The sequence below is a fragment of the Peromyscus leucopus genome, chromosome 4 (genome assembly GCF_004664715.2).
Source record: "Peromyscus leucopus breed LL Stock chromosome 4, UCI_PerLeu_2.1, whole genome shotgun sequence".
Lineage (NCBI taxonomy): Eukaryota > Metazoa > Chordata > Mammalia > Rodentia > Cricetidae > Peromyscus > Peromyscus leucopus.
In genome coordinates this window covers 61,180,866-61,200,543 of record NC_051066.1, presented here as the reverse complement: position 1 = coordinate 61,200,543, position 19,678 = coordinate 61,180,866, and the positions used below count along the sequence as shown (strand labels likewise).

At 55.2% G+C, this 19,678-nt stretch overlaps 1 protein-coding gene across 2 annotated transcripts; it reads left to right on the top strand.

Moving 5' to 3' along the window:
• Nucleotides 1-1,399: 1,399 nt before the first annotated feature.
• Rtn4rl2 (reticulon 4 receptor like 2) lies at nucleotides 1,400-18,584 on the top strand. 2 transcript variants are annotated; one of them, XM_028894162.2, is made up of 3 exons: nucleotides 1,400-2,088; nucleotides 8,015-8,496; nucleotides 17,199-18,584. In XM_028894162.2, the coding sequence occupies exons 1-3, from the start codon at nucleotides 2,058-2,060 to the stop codon at nucleotides 17,946-17,948; spliced, it is 1,263 nt and encodes a 420-aa protein (XP_028749995.1). In that variant the 5' UTR covers nucleotides 1,400-2,057; the 3' UTR covers nucleotides 17,949-18,584. The 2 variants fall into 2 exon arrangements, with proteins under 2 accessions (XP_028749995.1, XP_028749996.1); XM_028894163.2 differs by lacking the exon at nucleotides 1,400-2,088 and adding an exon at nucleotides 2,218-2,483.
• Nucleotides 18,585-19,678: the final 1,094 nt, after the last annotated feature.

Sequence of the window (19,678 nt, the reverse complement as noted above, 5' to 3'; positions counted from 1 at the left end):
GCCACTACCACCACCACCACCCCGCCAAGGAACAAGATGAAAAGGGGGAAGTGGGGGAGGGACAAAGGAGAGGCGAGGAAATGCATGCAGACGTGGAGAGGCCAAAAGGCTGGGATTCAAAAAAAAAAAAAAAAAAGATGCAGTCAAAGAAGACAGAAGAAGGCGTACGCATATTTGGGGAGGGAAGGACAGAGAAAGTAAGGGAGGGAAGCGAGGGAGAGAATAGAGATGGGATCATAAAATATGAATAAGAGTTGGGAAGAAAATGAGAGAAATCGAAGGAGTACGAGAGAAGAATGACAGATTATAAAAGGAGCATGGAATGAATGAGAAGAGTGAGTCTAGCATTTATAAAGCGCCGACTGTATGCCGTCCGTACACAGCGTTGGACCCTGGCACAGACAGGAAAGGAGGAGCCAGGGGCCCGCACAGAGGGTTCCTCGGCTCCACTCACGGGAGTGGCCACCCAGTGCTTCCACGCTGTCAACGGCAGGGTCCGACTGCGTCCAGATGACCCTGGCACCCGCAGTACGCACCACTGCAACAATCCCAACCCCGCCCGCGCCGCTTGGCGACGGTCCCAAAGCGCCCCCCCCCAACTATCCTTCACCTAGTGGCTCTGCTAAGCACCTTGAGCTAGCCAGGATTAGGGCAAAAGGCACAGAGGCCTTTAAAAGAAGGCGCTTAAATCAGAGATTGGCTGATAGTGCCAGGAAAGAGGTCGCTAGAGGTGTCTAGGGCACCTGTGAGGCCCCTTTCCACCCCTCTGTAAAAGAGAAAGATGTTTCTGTGAAACTAACAATCGGCTCCCACTTTTGGGTCCTCTTCTGCCCTCTGGCGAGGGATGAGATATCCCCTTTGGGGCATATCACGTAAATACGCGCGCGCGCGCGTGTACACACACACACACACACACACACACACACACACACACACACACACACCCGCAGGCGCGCCCAAACTTAACACCCATTTGTAAAAGTTTTAAGGTGCATACAACAATCCCGAGTACGTATACCCTTTGCCTCCTGTCCCAAACTCGCGCGCGCAAAATTTCACACAGCCCTCGTGTGACCCACCAGAGCAGAAGAAACCAGCGCACACACTCACGTACTCCTGCCCTGTCACCGACGGGGATAAAAGGCCAGCACTCAGCGACACCTGCCCAAGTGTCTGTCTGCGCGCGGGGGCACGCGCCTCTACACTCGCTCACACAAACTCCTATACACACTGTTCCTAGAGCTGTACAAGCAGGGCTCGGAGTCTGAGAACCAAGGAGAAAGTGAAATCTTGAAGTTTTCCTAGGGGAACACAAACGATGGCAGGGGACAGGGCAGGAGGGGGTGGAGCTGAGCGGGAAACTACTCAAGAAACGGCGTATTTTCTCGCAAAGTTGGGAGAGGAAACCCCCATTCCGGACAAGTCCATGGGGGGAGGGGGGCGTTCCTTAACACTACTGCGCGCGCACGCACACACACACACACACACTCACACCAAGAAGGGATTTCTCTAAAGGCATGGCGCTGCGGAGGCTATGGAAACTCGGCCTTCCGGGTCTCCCAAGGTTGGGAGGCGGAGGGAGGAGTGGGCTAGACGGAGAACCACTCCCGCCTCCTAGTAGCCAGCAAAGGGTTAAACCGGCAAGCCGGGAAGCGAGGGAGGAGCCAGCGAGTGCGGGAATGGGGGGGGGGGGAGCGCTTCTTCGCTGTCCCCACTCTTCCTCGGAGAGCAGCCGGGGTGCAAGGACCGACCGACTAACTGACTCCCTGCGGGGCCGCACTGCCTAGGGGGCGCGGACACCAGGTGTCCAGGGCCAGCCCAGCCCTCTCTACCCCGTCGTGCCCCGCCCCGTCCCGTCGGGGCCCGATGGCTCCTTCTGAGGCACGCAGTCCGGGGGGCGCAGGGTAGAGCTCCGCAGCCCCGCCACGTAGCCCGGGGACTCCTCGGGTCCTTCCGGAGCCCCGCGGAGTCCCCGCCGTCTGTCCGGCGGCATAAGGGAGCGAGTGGGAGAGCCCTCCCCACCCCCCGCCGCCCCCTCCCCCGAGCGTCGAGACAAGATGCTGCCCGGGCTCCGGCGCCTGCTGCAAGGTAAGGACAACGTCCGGCGGGAGGACCCTCGAGAGGGGCGCCCCTCTCTTTGGGCATGAGGGTGGGGCAGTGAAGGGGGTGGGGTGGGCTGGGAGCAAAAAAAAAAAAAAACCGCTTAGCGCGGGAGCCGCGCCTCCGCCCCCATAGCTGCCAGCCGCAGGAGGGCACTGGGCTTGGAGCCTGCGGGGAGTGTGCGGGGAGCTCGTGACCAAGGGGCGACGCGGAGGGCAGACCGAGCAGGCTGGAAGGAGGAGAAAGAGGCTCAGGTTCCGCTGTCCCGGCTCCACCTGCTCCGGGGGACGCCGAGGACTCGGGCCGGCTGGGGAAGCGCCGACTCAGCAACTCCTCATGCCCGGTGTCTCAGCACTTTCCAGTCACCTGGGAAGACGAGCCATGTGGGTAGGGGACTGTCTGGGAAGGTAGGGGGCAGAGAGCGATTTCCCTAATGGCCTTGTCTGGTCGGACAGATGGAGGGGCTAGAAGAGAGGCTAGTTCCAAGCACTGAGTGACAGCCAAGGGTGTGGGCTGGAGACTGGGGGCGGGGAGGGTAGGGGTCGGAGGGAGGAGGGGAGTCAAGATGAGAAAAGTGTCTAGAGAGGTGGGGGTGAGAAAGAGGAGGTGGGGGCGGGATGGGGGGAGGGCGGGAGGAGGAAGAAAGGTTAGACGACAGGAAAGCTTGGTAGAAACCAGGGTCCAGGGGAAGACCAAGGGAGAGAGAGAGAAGGGGACCAGTTCAGGAGAGAAATGCAGAGACTAGGGATAGGAAGCTAGTGGGCCGCGGGGCGGGGGAGATAACCGGAAGGGTGAGGACTGGGGCTCTGGGAGACTGGAATGGAAAGGGATGGCAAGACTAGAAGCCAGCGGAAGCTGGTGATGGAGGACAGATGTAAGGATCAGACACTGGGGAAAATGGTCACCAGGACTGGGGACCCAGATCCCTACATGGTAGAGTGGTTAGAGGAGGCTCAGGATGTCAATAGAAGCCAGAGGAGGAGATGGAAGAGAAGCGATGGGGTGCCCAGGAAAGAGACAAAGAGGCTCCTGGTAACCACTTCCACGTGGGAAGGCAGCCCTCCATTCTAAAGCGCCTGCCTGTTCTTGCCCTTCTCTCAGGGAGTGGCTGGTGGGCTAGTCCAGGGGACTTTGAGCTCAGGGCCTGGGGCTGCTGTAAGAGAAGGAGGGTGAGCACTTTGTGTGGGTGGGGGGGTGGCGGCCTCCTTGGGGTGGGCACCTGGGCTGGCTCAGTGCTGCCATTTATATCTCCAAGCCCCGACGTCGGATTCTGCCGCCCCACAGTAGCTGCTTATTTTGGGGTGTTACATTCTGGCAGAGTGAGAAGCTGTTTGCAGCAGCTTCAAAACCTCCAGTCACCTGCATCAGTGCCTCCCCAGGCCCCTGCGTCACTGGCATGCCATCGCCCCCATGCCACTCCCAAGCCCCCCCCCCAGCCTCTGCCCCCTCAGCATCTGCTGGGTAGGCCCCTAGCTCTTCCCTGAGGCCGTGTTTAAAGTATGGAGATGGCGCTTGTATTTGGGGCCCTGTACCCTATTTCTAGAGCCAGAGGCCTGTCTACTTTCCCTGGGATAGCTCTGCCCCATTATGGTGTACTCTAGTTCCTGCCTTGGACTCTGCTCCCGCCCCCTTCGAGTTTCTTATTCCCAGGAGCCTCTGGCCTAACGGTTGGCACAGGCTGAGATCCTCATCTCAGAACCTGGGTATTCCAAGGTCTGGCAGCCCTTGGGCCTTGACCGTGATCCTTTGGTGAATGGATCCTTTTGGCTCTGGGTACCTTAGCCTTCCAAGATCAATATCATGTTGTGGCCTCTCTCCACTCCCTCCTGTGGCCAGATGTGGTTATTATGCCTTTGGTCATTGGCCACCTCTTCCTGGATAACCAGAGCCTTGGAGCCCAGGAGTGGAAATCTATAGAGAGAGCCTAGGTCCCTTCCCCCCCTCCCCCTCGATCCTGAACAGCCAAACGGCTATCACTGTGAGTATCCCAAGCCTGAGCATATGGGCAGGGTACCTATATTCCCTTTACCTCTAGGCTAGCATCTCACAACCAGGGGGTGTGGTAGGGGTCAGCGTGTGTCCTCTGAGCACAGTCCAGCACCTGCGCCTGCTGCTCTGGATCTCACATTACACTTGGGCCGCACAGTGAAGTCTCCCTCCCTTCCTAGGAAGGTTGGGACCTTGGTACTGTTGATCTCACCAGGGGTCGTGACAGGTTGGGTTCCATGGATAAAGAAGCCAGCATCACAAGCGGGGTGCTGGCGCACAGTAGGTACACGGTAACAGATTGATTCCTTCTTCTCTGGTCCCACACACCATTCATCCCGGGGCTTTACCTGCTGACTTCAGAGGAAGGGATGAGCAGAGGGTGAGGGAGGCTGGCAGAAAAGGCTTCCCTCTCCCTTCCCCACAGGGGAGGAAAGAAACCAGGATTCTGAGGACAGAAAGGGGCTCTTCCAACCAGAAGCCGACTTTTCTGCTCTCCAGCCCTCGGGGGTGTTTCCTGTCTCACAAAGGTTTATCCTAGATAGTGGCTGAGAATCCCTAACCCACCTCTGACACACTGTACCTGACCAGGACATGCATAGGGGAACCTGGAGTAGAGCGTGGTCCTCAGGGGAGGGCCTGGAATGGCTGTGAAGAGGCGTGTGAAAAGCGGGACTTGGGCGGGGGGAGACGTAGGAGAGGGAAAATGGTACAAGGTGCAGGGTGGAGGAGAGGGGGGAGGGAAAGGTGCTCTCCCAGCCCCCTCCCTACCTTGCCTCTGCCTGGAGTGCCCACTCCAACCCAGCCTGGGGGCAGAGAAGCCCAGAGCCCCTCCTCCCCCTCCCCCCTGCCTCCAGTGAGAGCCACAACCTGAATTATGGATGAAGCTCCTTGGGTTACAGCTGCTTTGCACGGCAGTGAGGGCCAGAAATGGCAACAGAGTCACTGTTACGCAGCAGCTGCCGTGGAGCACCCCCCGCCCAGCACGCAGGGTCCCTCCTCAAAGGGCCCTGCAAGGAAGACCACTGAGACGGAGGGAAGTAGATCCCACTGAGAGAAAAGGCTTAGACGGGGCAGCAGGGAGGCCACTGTGGGGCCAAAGAGAAGAGAGGCACTGGAAAAGTGAGGGGGGCAGACAGGAAGTTGGGACAAGACGGAGGGGAGGCTTGCCAGCTCCTGATGAGCTTGACCTCAGCCTGGACCAGGGCCTGGGGTCAGGGGAGTTGCCCTCTGAACCCCCGGCCTGCTGGGTTTGTGGCCCTTCCGGCTTTTCTCTCCCGGGATAGCAGTCAGTCAGCCGTGGAGGCTGGAAGAAGAGCTTGGAAACCCTGGGGGGCTGGGGAGGTTAGCCACAGCAGCTCACACTCTGGTGAGCTTGTGGATGGGGGTGGGATTAAAGGATCAAGAGAAGGATTTGGCTTCCTTTGGTGTAAAGTCCTTGGAGAGGCAGAGATCAGTGGGTGAACAGGAATGCCTTACTGGACACCAGGCCAGTCTTTTTTCTGGCCCTTGTCCTGTACCACTTTAGTGCGTGACCTTGGGTGAGTTGTTCGCCTCCTCTGAGATCCAAAACTTGCCATTTCCGTGAGGCCTGACACAGCTCTGAAATCCCCAGCCCTCAGCGCTCAGGAAGCCCACCGCCCAGGGTCCCCCACTGGACTCCCACACCCCACTCCTTCCTGGTTAAGATCAAGGGTGAGAGACATGCTCCTCCACCCCACGTGGCTCTGAAAAAACTCGGGAGGAGAAAAGTGATCGTGAACCGCCGCACGGGGGAGGGGTGAGAAGGACCGAGAAACGCGGAGGTGGTGTGAACGAATGGAACAGCCGCGCTGTGTCACTGAATATTACATCACACCCAGCCTACACACGCACGGGGCCCGGCACTCACACACGCGGAGGACCGCCAGCACACGCTCGCTTGCTCGCTCGCGTTCCAGGAGGGGCCAGTGACACACACACACACACACACACACACACACACACACACACACACACACACACACAGGGGGCTGGGGTGGCTTTGGGAAGTGCCTCAAAGTGAAGAGCTAGGGGGCACCCCGACTCACAGGGCACTCCACTCTGCACCAGGGTGGAGCCCCCCGGGGAAGAGGCACAGGGACGCATGCCTGCTACAAACGTCGCCTACTGGGGTGAGCAGCACCTTCCACCAGTCAGTCCTCACACTGTCCCTCCAGACCACAGGCAGACAGACAGACCTCCATACACACAGACGCCTCAGAATACATTCAAACCTCCGTTCCCAGCCTTGGAGATCTGACACTGAGAGCTACCCACCTCTCAGCTACCCACTCCCTGAGCCATAGGGACCCCCAAACTAGGGCTTCCTACCCGACTTCTGGGGCCCGAGTCCTAGCTTTGTGGGTGCGGGTTCACCTCTCCCCAGGCTAAGATGCCCCGGGAAGTCTCAGGGGCTTTCTGGGAATCCTGACAGAACTGAGGTCTACCCACAGGAACCTCCACCTGCAGTATTGAGGGGTAAGGGACAGGGATGAACAGAGGAGGAGCTCTGCCCTCCTGGGTCGGGCAGAGAAACCCAGGTCCCCATTCCCAGCACCTTCGTCCCCTGCACCTGCTCTTCTGTCTGTACCCTAAGAAGGTTAGCCCACAACCACACTCCAAAAGTTACTTTGGAAAAACCCTAACAAAGGCTTCGAAGGAGGGTGTCTGAGTCGGTTCTGCAGCCCCACTCTCCAGCCCCTTCCTAGGAGGGAAAGGCTAAGGTTCTTCCAAGGCCTGCAGGGAGAAGAGGTAGGAGGCTGTGGGTCACCAGGACACCCACAGGCCTTCTCGTCACAGACGGCCTCAAGTTAGTGTCTCGCTTTCTCGAGTGGGCTGGTTTTGCTCCCGGAGGACATTTGGCAATGTCTAGAGACATTTTGATTGTCATCACTGGGGGCAGGGTGCCGCTGGCATCTGGTGGCTAGAAGATAGTGCTATAGTTTAACAGCCTGAGAAGAGATGTCCCTATCCCAAAGAATCCCCAGCCCTGACTCGAAGACTTTTGACCCTAACTCTAAACGAGGTCAAACACAACAGTGAAAACAGGAAGGAAAAGACTCCTGTCCCCCAAACAACTTCAGACACCTCTCAGTGCCGTCTACAGAGCCCTCCTGGTGTTTGGGGTGCAGGCTCACCGTTCCCCAGGCAAAGCTCCCCAAGAAAACCGCAGAGGCTTCCTGGGATCCCTGACAGAGGGAAGAGGGCAAAAGCTGGTTCCGCCTTTATCGGCTCCGTTGAGGGCTCTCTCACTGCCAGGTGGCACAGGCCTTTAATGCCAGCATTTGGGAGGCAGAGGCAAGCCCATCTTTGTGAGTTCAAGGCCAGTCTGGTCTACAGAGCGAGTTCTAGGCCAGCCCGGGCTACACAGAGAAACCCTGTCTTAAGGAAGGAAAGAAAAGAAAGAAAGAGCCCCTCAGTCTTTAATACAGTGGAGAAACACAGGCATCTATTCTGGAGAAACTATAGCTCTCAAAAGGATTTCAAGACTGGGATTGTAGCTGAATTGGTAGAGTGCTCGCCTGCATGCACAAGGCCCTGGGTGTGATCTCCAGCACAGCATCAACTAGGCATGGTGCACATCACTGTAATCTCAGCACTAGGAAGGTGGAGACAGGGGGATCACAAGTTCAGGGACATCCGAAAGAAAGAAAGAAAGAAAGAAAGAAAGAAAGAAAGAAAGAAAGAAAGAAAGAAAGAAAGAAAGAAAGAAAGAAAGAAAGAAAGAAAGAAGAGAAGGGAGGGAGGGAGGGAGGGAGGAGGGAGGGAGGGAGGGAGGGAAATGAGGTTTGCATACCTCAAGGAAACCTGGAGAGAGGTGGGGGTGGCCAAGCCCCTTGAGCCTGTTAAGTTGCCTCTAGACCCCTGGCCACCCACCCAGCGAGCCTTCACTCTGCTCTCCCAATAGGTCCTGCCTCAGCCTGCCTCCTGCTGAGCCTCCTGGCCCTCCCTCCTGTGACTCCCAGCTGCCCTATGCTCTGCACCTGCTACTCATCCCCACCCACGGTGAGCTGCCAGGCCAACAACTTCTCTTCGGTGCCGCTGTCCCTGCCACCCAGCACCCAGCGACTCTTCCTGCAGAACAACCTCATCCGCTCCCTGCGGCCAGGCACCTTCGGCCCCAACCTGCTCACCCTGTGGCTCTTCTCCAACAACCTCTCTACCATCTACCCCGGCACCTTCCGCCATCTGCAGGCCCTAGAGGAACTGGACCTTGGTGACAATCGGCACCTTCGCTCCCTGGAGCCCGATACCTTCCAGGGCCTGGAGCGTCTGCAGTCGCTACATCTCTACCGCTGCCAGCTCAGCAGCCTGCCTGGCAACATTTTCCGAGGCCTGGTCAGCCTACAGTACCTCTACCTCCAGGAGAACAGCCTGCTCCACCTACAGGTGAGCCAGCTACCTCCCCTAGGCCTCTCCCACCTCTCTCTCTGGACCTAAGTACCCCCTCCTGTCTTCTCAGGCCACCTTTCCCGCCTCAGCATCTCCATCTACCCGTGTCTCTGTCTTCTTTCTCAGTATCTGTCCACCCCAACCAGCAATCCCACTTGCCTCTCTCTGTGTGTCTCTCTAACCCCCGTGTGTCTCTGCCTGTCTCCTGACTTGCCTCCCCCATATGTCTCCCTCTGCCTCTTCTGTCTGTCTCCCTTCATGCACCCACTCAGCACACTCCCCGGTGCCTGTGTATCTCTCCTTTCCCCAAGAGCCTTAGCCCAAAGGCCTTGGCACGATCTTTTCCCATCCACCCCCAAGTCCTCCCACTTCGCCGTGCAAGCCGGACAGAGCGCGGGGTCATTGCTGGGGAGGGGCCTGCCTCACAGAAGTCACACTCTTCCCTGATCTCTGGGTAATCACACAAGAGAAAAGTCCCACCCGTTCCAGATCTGCCCCTCAAACCTGCGGTCTCAGGCAGAACTCTGTTACATAGCTGAAAAACAGATGCTCTGGACAAAAAGAAATGGAAGGAGGAGAAGTATTGTTATTTATTGTTACCGTTATTGATCTAACTATTATTTATTATTGTTGTTATGCTGACTGTCGGGCACTCACACCCTCACATCCCATTTCCTCCGGAAGCAGTGACACACCCCTAACAACCACTCAGGAGGGCATGTTCCCTGGTAGCACAGCCTCTGGCTAGAAGGGGGCACTCCCCACGTGAGCCCACAAGGCCCCGCCTTCTCCCTATCCAGGGCTTGGCACCCACAGGTCATCAGTCTGTGGGTTGGAAAATCCGACCCAGCTGATGCTCCTGATGATAGCAACAGTGATGATAATTTATCGGTGTGTTGAGCATCCACGGTATGCTATACTAGAAGCACAGCAACCCTGGGAACAGTATTTAAATGGAGAGAGGAGCAGGAAAATGCACAGTGACTGGGATAATAGGCCTTATTATTGCTGAATAACGGGCAATCAATTTAGCAGGTGCCTAGTAAGTACACATTGTGTTAGGCCCTGGGCAAAGCACTTTACAGCAAGCATGTGGTGTTTTTCAAACATGGGCCTCAGTTTTCCTCTCTGTGAAACGGGAGTCATATGAGCATCCATTGCCCAGGGATTTTGTAAGCACTAAATGCATGAATAATTTGTAGTGCACTTAGAATAGTGCTTGGCATATATAAGAGCTATATAAACACTTGTTAAAATGCCATGTTTTTTTAAAATGAACTTTATTTAACATTGGTCTCAGATGAAGTTCAATGCCCCAGCTTGAACTTCATCTTAGAGATCTGGGTCAACTCTAAGGATTATTATGAGGCCATGGAGAGGATCCAAGACACACCTTCCACTTCTCTTCTTCCTAAAGTTGCCGGGAACCACGTGGTTACAGAGTGAACTCAGCCACTTCATCTCAAGCCTACAGGCCTCTGGAGGCAGAGGTTTTCACCACGAAGTGCACACTGGGGATCCCAGGGATTTGTAGGACACGAGTCCCTGAAGCCATTGTCCCTGTGACTGGGGCCTTACTGGGCTCCCCACCAAGCTGAGCCCCAAGCTGCGTAGCAGCAGGGACACACAAGACTAGAAGGGACACAGAAGGGAACTGACTGAGACTACAGAGCCAGAGGGAGCTGACACCTGACCTGCCTAGTACCATCATACTTTAGAGGGATAATACTCCGAAATACAAGTGTGTAGGCTAGGGGTTTTTGCTAGTGTTTGATTGGTTTGTCATTGGTTTTTGTTTGTTTTTTTACTTATTTGTATATACATGGGTGTTGGCCTACATGTACATCTGTGCACCACTTGTGTCTAGCGCCCACTGAGGTCATAAGAGGAAGTCAGACTCCCTGGATCTGGGGATAGTTACAGATGGTTGTGAGCTGCCCTGTGGGTGCCAGGAATCAAACCCAGGTCCACCGCTCTTAACGGCTGAGCCATCTCTCCAGCCCTGACCTTGAACTTCTTAATCCTCCCACCTCCGATTCCTGAGTGCTGGGATTACAAATCTCTACCAGCATGCCTGGTTTATAAGTACTGGGGATGGAACCTTGGTCTTGGTGTATGCTAAGCAAGCTTTTTACCAACTGAGCCACATTCCCAGCCCTGTGGGGTTCAGTTTTAAAAGCACTTCTCGGCCTCTTGCATGGCTTTAGACAAACTATTTTCTCCATCCCCATGTCCACTTCCCAGCCTCCTGTATGTCTTTGGATAAACTATTTTCTCCATCCCCATGTCCACTTCCCAGCCTCCTGTATGTCTTTGGATAAACTATTTTCTCCATCCCCATGTCCACTTCCCTGAGTTGGCACCTTAGTGATGTCAACCTATCCAGAAGCTTCATCGGTATTAAAATGAAAGGTATTTAGCACAGGCCACACTTCAAAACAAAAGAACCATGATTAATAGAGGCTGAGTACCCTGACCTCAAGTGCCGGGGATCGGTTGTGTTTATTTCAGATTTTGGAAGATCTGCATACACATGATGAGTTATCGTGGAGACAGGACCCATGTAGCTCAGCCATGTCTCCTACACACTTGTCCACATAGTTCACCCATGTCTCCCATAGCGTAAAGGAAATTTCAGACAATTTCATAATTCTGACCAGGAAACATTTCAAGGTGGGGAATTCCCCACTTGTGGTGAAGTGTTGTTGATGTTCTGAAAGTTTTGGATTTTGGAGGATTGGATAATTCAGATTTTCTGATTAAAGACACTTGGCCCTTGTTTTTAGTTTTTAAATTACATTTTTTTCCCCCGAGACTGGGTTTCTCTGTGTAGCTTTGCGCCTTTCCTGGAACTCACTTGGTAGCCCAGGCTGGCCTCGAACTCACAGAGATCCGCCTGCCTCTGCCTCCCGAGTGCTGGGATTAAAGGTGTGCGCCACCACTTCCCGGCTTAAATTACATTTTTTTATGCTCATAGGGGAAGGTGGGTGTACATGCACGTGCCATGGCGTGCACGTGGATGTCAAAGGACGACTTGGGGGAGTCAGTTCTCTCCTTCCATCAGTTGGGTCCCAACTATGGAACCCAGGTTGTCAGGCTTGGTGGCTGTCTTAGTCAGGGTTTGTATTGCTGTGAAGAGACACCACAACCACAGCAACTCTTATAAAGGAGAACATTTCATTGGAGTGGCTCACTTACAGTTCAGAGGTTCTGTCCATCATCATCATGGCAGAGAGTATGATGGTGTGCTAGAGTAGTTGCTGACAGTCCAACATCTTGCCTACCACAGGAAGTCGTCTGAGACACTGGGTGATATCCTGAGCATAGGAAATCTCTAAGCCCGCCCCCAGAGTGACACACTTCCTCCAACAAGACCTCACCCACTCCAGAATAGCCACACCTCCTAATGCTGCCACTCCCTATGAGATTATGTGGGCCAATTACATTCAAATCACCACAGTGGCAGACACCTTCACCTGCTGAACCAACTGGCCTAGACTCTGTTTTAATGACTACTCCTAAGATCATGGTCTCCTTATCAATATGTAAAAGCTACTCATTATTTAGCTTTAGGAAAGGTACCTCCCCTCGCTCAGCCTCCATCTCCTCTTCCTAGTGGGGAGCCATGAAAATGATGCCTTCCACAAAGACAGGCTGCGAGAGGCTAATAAGTTAATGTGTAGTGTACATAGCTTAGGGCTTAATAAATTACTTTTGCCAGGCAGTGGTGGTGCATGCCTTTAACCCCAGCTCTAGGGAGGCAGAGGCAGGTGGATCTCTGTGAGTTTGAGAGTTTCAGGCAGCTAAGGCTACACAGAGAAACTCTATCTCAAAAAAAAAAAAAAAAAAAAAAAAAAAAAAAAAAAAACGATAGATAGATAGATAGATAGATAGATAGATAGATAGATAGATAGATAGATCTTGACCGTCAGGCCATAGACAGCAGTCTGTTCCTGGGACCACCTAAGGCCCAAGCCCAATGAACCTGTAGGTGATCATTGGGGTTTTCTGAGCAATCTTGGCCTGGGCAGCATCGGGGTGTCATGGGAAGGAAGTCTCTTCACACCTGGCCCTTTATAGAGAAGAAAGGAGACAGCCTGTGAGGTGCCTGATGGAACTAGGCTAGGAGATGCCACAAGCAGGTGAGGAAACATGTGACTCAGTGAGATCCTCAGGAAGCAGGTGTGACCTAGGATGCAGCCCAGCCTGCCCGGGAAGGGAGCTCTGGAGGAGACCCATTGGTAGGATGTGGCAGGTGCCCACGAAAATGGTGGAGGTTCTCATGGAATGTCTGCTGAGGGCGAGGCACTGTGCCAGGCCGGTTCATTCACCAGCAGATTCCTTACTGAGCACCTACTGCATGCCAGGCAGCATGCAGGGTGCCAGGGATTCCAGGGTGAACAAAAACAGTATCCCTGCTCTGTTGGAGGGCGGCCAGATGGTAGAGCTGCCTCTCCCCCACCGCAGCGGCTTACTTAGTGTTTACAAGCAGTGCTTGTGCTCAGGCAGATTGGAGTTCTAATCTAAGCGCTCTCTAATGTGCTGTGGCCTCGGGGTCCCATCTACGAAAGAGAGATCCTGGCCTGTTGCTCAGGGAGGAGGTGCTGAGGATCATCCAAGGGGATGATACTTGGAAAGAATACAGAGTGGGTGGGAGCCAAGGACAGCAGTGAATTCACCAACTGTGGGGTTGCCAGGCTCCAACTGGCCCAGGTCTGTTAGGTTCCGCAGCACAGGGGTTGGGAGTCTCACCTCTGGACTTTATTATACCCATGTTAGCTGTTGGGCCCTCAGCAAGTGGTTCCCTTCTCTGAGCCCCTTTCTCTTCGTCTCCACATAGAAAAAAAGAAAAAAATCGCAGCATCTGCCTCATAGTGTCGATGATTAAGATACTATCAGGATCTGTGCCACGCAGGACTTGGCATTCAGTGAGAACTTGGCAAATCACCTGCTGACGCCGATGGTTATGACACCTACCATGGATGGGCAAGCACCATGAGCGGGGGTGCCTAATGCAGAGTGCACACACTGAACAGCTTTGCTGAATGAGTGAGATCAACTCCCAGGCTCACTGAGTCAAAATTAGCAAACGCTTAGGGGACCTGAAGGATCAGCCACTCCAAGTCACTCGTGGCACAGATGGAAACAGTGAGGCCCAGAGAGAGAGGTGCCTGGAGCTGCCCAAGGCCACACAGCCTGGGAAGCTGATAAGACAGGCTCCAAGGCCAGGTACTGGAAGGTTGGAGGAAGGCAAGGTTAAGAACAGGATGCTGTCAGCAAGGCTGAGGAGGGCAGGGATGCTGCATTTAGATTCCAAATGGATACAGAAAGCTGTGAACCGGCCAGGCGGGAGGCAAGGGAAATGTGGTTTTTGAAATGGAAGAGGATGACTTTAGCAGATGTTCCTAGCCCAGAGGGAGGGGGCGTGCGAGAAGGTGATGGGGGAGGGCTGGGGCTGTGAAAGTCAAGAGCTTATTAATGCACAGAGAACCGTTTTAATGGTGGAGAGAGGAAGGGCTGGATTTGAGAGCTGCAGTCCAGGAAGTGGCGATGGGATTTGGCTACAACTTGGGTTGGGGGAAGGGAATGGACCCCAAGGCTGAGGCTCAGAGCAGGGGCTGAGAGAAGAGGCTAGAATACAAAACTGGACTGTGGTTACTAAGTATCTGGGTTCCCTGGGGTGTCTGAACCTCTGTCTTCCCTTCCAGAACCCTAAGTCTCCAAAGGGTAACCCAGCGCCCCCCTCCTGTGTGCCCACATTGATCCTCTAGCCATACATCTCCGGGTGTGTCCTGCTGCTATTGCTGACACTCTAGGAAGAGAAACCCCAAGGGAGGGGTTAAGCGGAAGGACTCAGAGTACCTGCTGGGCAGGACCGGAAAGGAGGACCTAGAGGGGTACACAGCAAGACTGAGGCTATTGTGGTGAGCGGGTCAGCTAGGGACCTGGACAGGCATTCAGGGTGGTGGCATCAGAGGGTGGAGCACGCTGTCAGAGGGAGCAAGAAGGTTGAGGAGGACTGATCTCAATGTGGCCAAGAGAAGGGCTCTTGGCAGACTCAGTTCCTGTAGCAGAGAGGGCGGAAGGCAGATGGGAGGAGGTGCGAGCGCGCGGGAACACAGGAAGGTGGGGGCTGTGGATATGGGCTGGAACTCAGCACACTCCCCCTCCTGAGACCTTCGACCAGGTGCCCAGGTCGCATGAGGAAGGAACCATCACCCCAGGCACTGGGGGAGCGGGAGAGAACCAGAGTTGGGGGACAGGCCAAGGTGAACTGGCCTGAGCAGAGAGGATGCTCGTGTCCTGTTAAACCAGATCTCCTGGGACCTGCTGACCACGGCCATGTGGGGAGGACCTTGAGGCAGTGGGAGCGAGAGGAATGGGGTTCCGGCTCTTTCTACAGATAACCCTTCACCTGAAGCAAACCTCACTTTTGATGGGTGGTCACTTAAGTAACTAGCTCCCAAATCACATTGTGCATGGGCGGCGGAGGGTGTTCATGGCAGTCCAGGGCCTTCAACATGAATAAGCGAGTGCTCTACACCTGAGCTACAGCCCCACACCAGCTGACCACCAAAAGTTCCCTGGTCAGCTGGTTAAGAAGCAGAGCCCCCACTGCCCCCCCCCATCATACCCCGTACCTTCACTTCTGAGCCATAATCTCAAGGTTCAGCCAGTACATGACTTCTCCACCCCAGGCCCTGTCCCCAACACTGTAAGAGGGACAGTGATACAAGGCTTCAGAGGCCAGCTTCTTCCCTCCTTTGCTAAGTCTGGGATGTGGAGCTGACAGTGGTCCCCTGAATAACTCAGCCAGAAGCAGAACTTCCCGTCCCCAAAGAAACCCTCCGTCAGAGGGAAATGGATGAGACGGGATGGGCTGGAATTCTAAAGGAGTCCCTGCTGTCATGACAACCGTGATTTATGGATGGTTGACTGTGCCTCTATCAGGTGGTACCCGCAGCAGCATCGCAGCATCTAACCTCTTCAGTCTATTGAAGAACCTTCTAAAGGAAGATAAACATACTAAGGGACAGGGCTCTGTGAGGTTAAACAGCTTGTCCAGCAGCTAGGAAAAGGAAAAATCTAGGCTTTGCGGCAGTGCTTCTAACTCCTGAGCCTGTGGGCTTCATCCCTGGACAAAAACTCTACATGCAAGAACTGTACCCAGCACTCCACCCCATGAACCCTATGTGAACTCTGTTCATTGGCCCTCAGAACAGAGCCAAGAGCTAGGGACACTCGTTTCCACTTTACGGAGGAGAAAGCATGCTTAGAGGTAACTCAGCTTGGCCAACTTCACAAACGATCATACAATGTCTGCCCATGTGAAAACCTTTTCTTCTTTTCCAAGACAGGGTTTCTCTGTGTTGCCCTGTCTGTCCTGGAACTCACTTTGTAGTCCAGGCTGGCCTCAAATTCACAGAGATCCACCTGCCTCTGCCTCTCCAGTGCTGGGATTAAAGGTGTGCGCCACCACTGCCTGGCTATCCCAAGTATCTTGATACATTCTGCTCCATTAATTGCCACGTTTTACAGAGAGAGAAACTGAGGCGCAGAAAGTCAAAGTGACTTTTCCCCCAGGTATCAAAGTTCATGGCAGATCCAGGATCTAACTCTCAAGCTCCAAGCACGGTCTTCAGGCAACCTGATCACCAGCATGGGAAAGGCAGACTTGTTCTCAGCCTAGATGGCAAGCTGCTGGGAGGTACTGGAATCTGAAAGGGACTGGGATACAATCTAAATTTAAGAACCCGGCAGGTGTGATGGCATTGTCCCTGCGTGCCAGTTAGTATTGACTGCCATCTTGACAGGATCTAGACTCACCTAGAAAGGCTGGAAAGATGGCTTGTCAGAAAGGTGGTCATCACCAAGCCTGGTGTCCTGAGTTCTAGCCTGGAAACCCACATGATATAAGGAGAGGACGCATTCCCACAAGTTGTACACACACACACACACACACACACACACACACACACGCACGCACGCACGCACACACACGCACACACGCACACGCGCGCACACACACGTGCACGCACGCGCACGCACACACACACGAGGAGGGGGTGAATAAATAAGTAAATTTTAAGACCCACTGACAAAGCCAGCTATTGTGTTACTGAGCGACAATCCAAGCCACTCAAGAGGTTGAGGCACCCGGATGGCTAGCTGAAGATCCACCTAGGCTAAACATCAAGTCCAAAGTCAATCGGGGCAAGACTCTGTCTCAAAAAAAGTGTAGAAAGGGAGCTGTGGCTATAGTTCAGCGGCAGGGTTCTTGCCTGGCATTGCTGTGCTGGGTTCAGCCCCTTGGGGCCCTGGGCAAAGGGACCCACTGACCTCAGTTGTATAGCTTTCTCCATAGGAAATAGGTTAGAAGATGCACGCTTTAAATTCAGGACTCAGCTGATAAGGCGCTGCCTAGCATGTTTGAAACCCTGAGTGTGATCCCCAGCACCACATAAAACTGCCAGGGAGCACAAACCTGAAATCTCAGAAACCAAGAGGTGGAAGCAGGAGATGAGAGGATCCTCTTGGATACATAGCAGGGATACATGGTATCTCAAAAAAGAGAAAAGGCAAGCCCTTTCGCACTGTTCCACCCTGCCATTATGCCTTCCTTACCCTCCCCAGGTCCTGGAGTGGAGTCCCCGACCCCGTCTCAGGCCACTCTCTTCTGTTTCCATCCCCCCACTCAGGATGACTTGTTCGCGGACCTGGCCAACCTGAGCCACCTCTTCCTCCACGGGAACCGCCTGCGGCTGCTCACGGAGCACGTGTTCCGCGGCCTGGGCAGCCTGGACCGGCTACTGCTGCACGGGAACCGGCTGCAGGGCGTGCACCGCGCGGCCTTCCGCGGCCTCAGCCGCCTCACCATCCTCTACTTGTTCAACAACAGCCTGGCCTCGCTGCCGGGCGAGGCGCTGGCCGATCTGCCGGCTCTCGAGTTCCTGCGGCTCAACGCCAACCCCTGGGCGTGCGACTGCCGCGCTCGGCCGCTCTGGGCCTGGTTCCAGCACGCGCGGGTGTCCAGCTCCGACGTGACCTGCGCCACCCCGCCCGAGCGCCAGGGCCGGGACCTGCGCGCGCTGCGCGAGGCCGATTTCCAATCGTGCCCGCCGCCCACGCCCACGCGGCCGGGCAGCCGCGCGCGTGGCAACAGCTCCTCCAACCACCTGTACGGCGTGGCCGAGGCGGGCGCGCCCCCCGCGGACCCGTCCACGCTCTACCGAGACCTGCCCGCCGAGGACTCGAGGGGGCGTCAGGGCGGGGACGCGCCCACCGAGGACGACTACTGGGGTGGCTACGGCGGCGAGGACCAGCGGGGCGAGCAGACGTGTCCCGGGGCCGCGTGCCAGGCGCCCGCAGACTCGCGTGGCCCCGCGCTCTCGGCCGGGCTGTGCACCCCTCTGCTCTGCCTCTTGCTCCTGGCGCCCCATCACCTCTGACTGCGGTGCTCAGACGGAAGAGGCCACGGCCTTCGCCCCGCTCCCCTTCTCCGCCCCTCACCGAGCTGCGGCTCCATCCTCGCCCCTTGTTTGCGGCCCGGCCTGGCGCCTTCCCTAGGCCCCCTCGCTCCTTTTCTTCCCCGGGACCACGCTGCCTCATTTGCCTTCTGGGCTGTTCTGACTTACGTATGGCAGCCCCTCAGGCGGTGTCTAAGGTGGCTCGGCCCCATTCGCCCTGATTCTAGCCACTAACTCTTGTTCCCCAATCCCAAGGCTGGGGCGGGGCACCCCAGGCAGCCGATGCTCCTCTCTCCAGGGCCCCACAGTGGACTGGAGGGGCTTTTGTCTGTAGAGCACCTTCCACCAGCAGAGCCTTTGAAAGCTCCCCCCGGGAGCCTCCCTTCCTCCCCCGGACCTTGGGAGGGATGCCTCAGCAAGGCCCAGGCTGCCCCTGGACCCTGCTTGTCCTGATCCCTTTAGCCTCCTGACACCTGGAGGAATACTTTTCTCCTAAGTCTACCCAGAACACTTTTTAGGGTGCCTGGAGAGTAGTTTCCTCTCCACCATGGCCCCTGTGTGGTGAAGATCAAAAGAAGTTGTTTGGGGGAAAGTTTATTAAAAAATTCTATTATTTTATCTCCTGTAAGGTTTTTTTTCCCCCATCAAGACCTCAAAAGCAGAAGTAGGACTTAGAACCGTTAAGTGTTTAAGGTTTGGAGGGCTAGATAAGGAAGAGCCATCTCAGGCCCCCCGGGATTTCCTGCTGCGTGGACTTGATGAGTGACTTCACCTCCCTTGGGCCTCAAGGTCATTCTGATCCTCCCGAGGCTTCAATTTCTTGAGCTACCCTGGCTGTTAAGGGTGTGTGCTGATGGCACCAATTTGCCCAAGAGAAGCAGCTACCACCAGCCCTGAAGTGTTTGATGGCTGAAGGACTGAATCTGGAGGTGGCCACCAGCTGGGCTGAGTGGCCTCCAGGAAAGACATGTAGGCCTCCACCTTCCCCTGCAAGGAGGTGTAACTTAGATATTCATGGGCACCACCAGCGAAACATGGCTTTGGGCCTATCTGGGAAAGGCACGGCTTCCTGGGGGAACACATAAGCCTTAAAGAGCAGAACCTAAGACTAGACCCCAGCTTGTGTTTGCCCTGTTTGCTGAGAGTGCCCTTGTGAAGTATTCAGCACCCACGGCTGTTATATCCTGGTCTTTCTACAGCCATCCGGTCTTTCTCCCTTGGCACCGGTGAGGTAGAAGCCTCCGTGGGTGCATCAGGTCCAGCAGTTCTCTGAGCAGATCAGGAGAGACTAGGAGGTTAAGGTGATCAAGGGACAAAGAATTCAAGTTGGGGTGCCTTACATTGAAGCTAGAGGCTCCCTCTCTAGAGTGGGTAAAGAGAGGCCAGGGGCAGGGCTAGCATTGAACCTTAGCCTTGGGGCTCATCAGACGGAACTGATCAAGGATCCAGAGCTGGGTTGTAGCCTGGGAGGAGGGAATGGCAGGATGGGAGGGACCTGGGTGCCGGGGTTCAGGACTGAGCTGTTCCTGGGATCTGATAACCCTGACCAGTGATGTCTCAGGATGCTGAGAAGAGGGGGCAGAAACAGGCAGGAATCGGCACCCGTGGACTGTAGCAGATGAACGTTGGCTATGGATGTGAAATGGGTGAGGGGCTAGTGAAAGCAGAGGTCAGACCTGGAGAGCTCCGAGCTGGAGTCTTCCAGGGCCTGT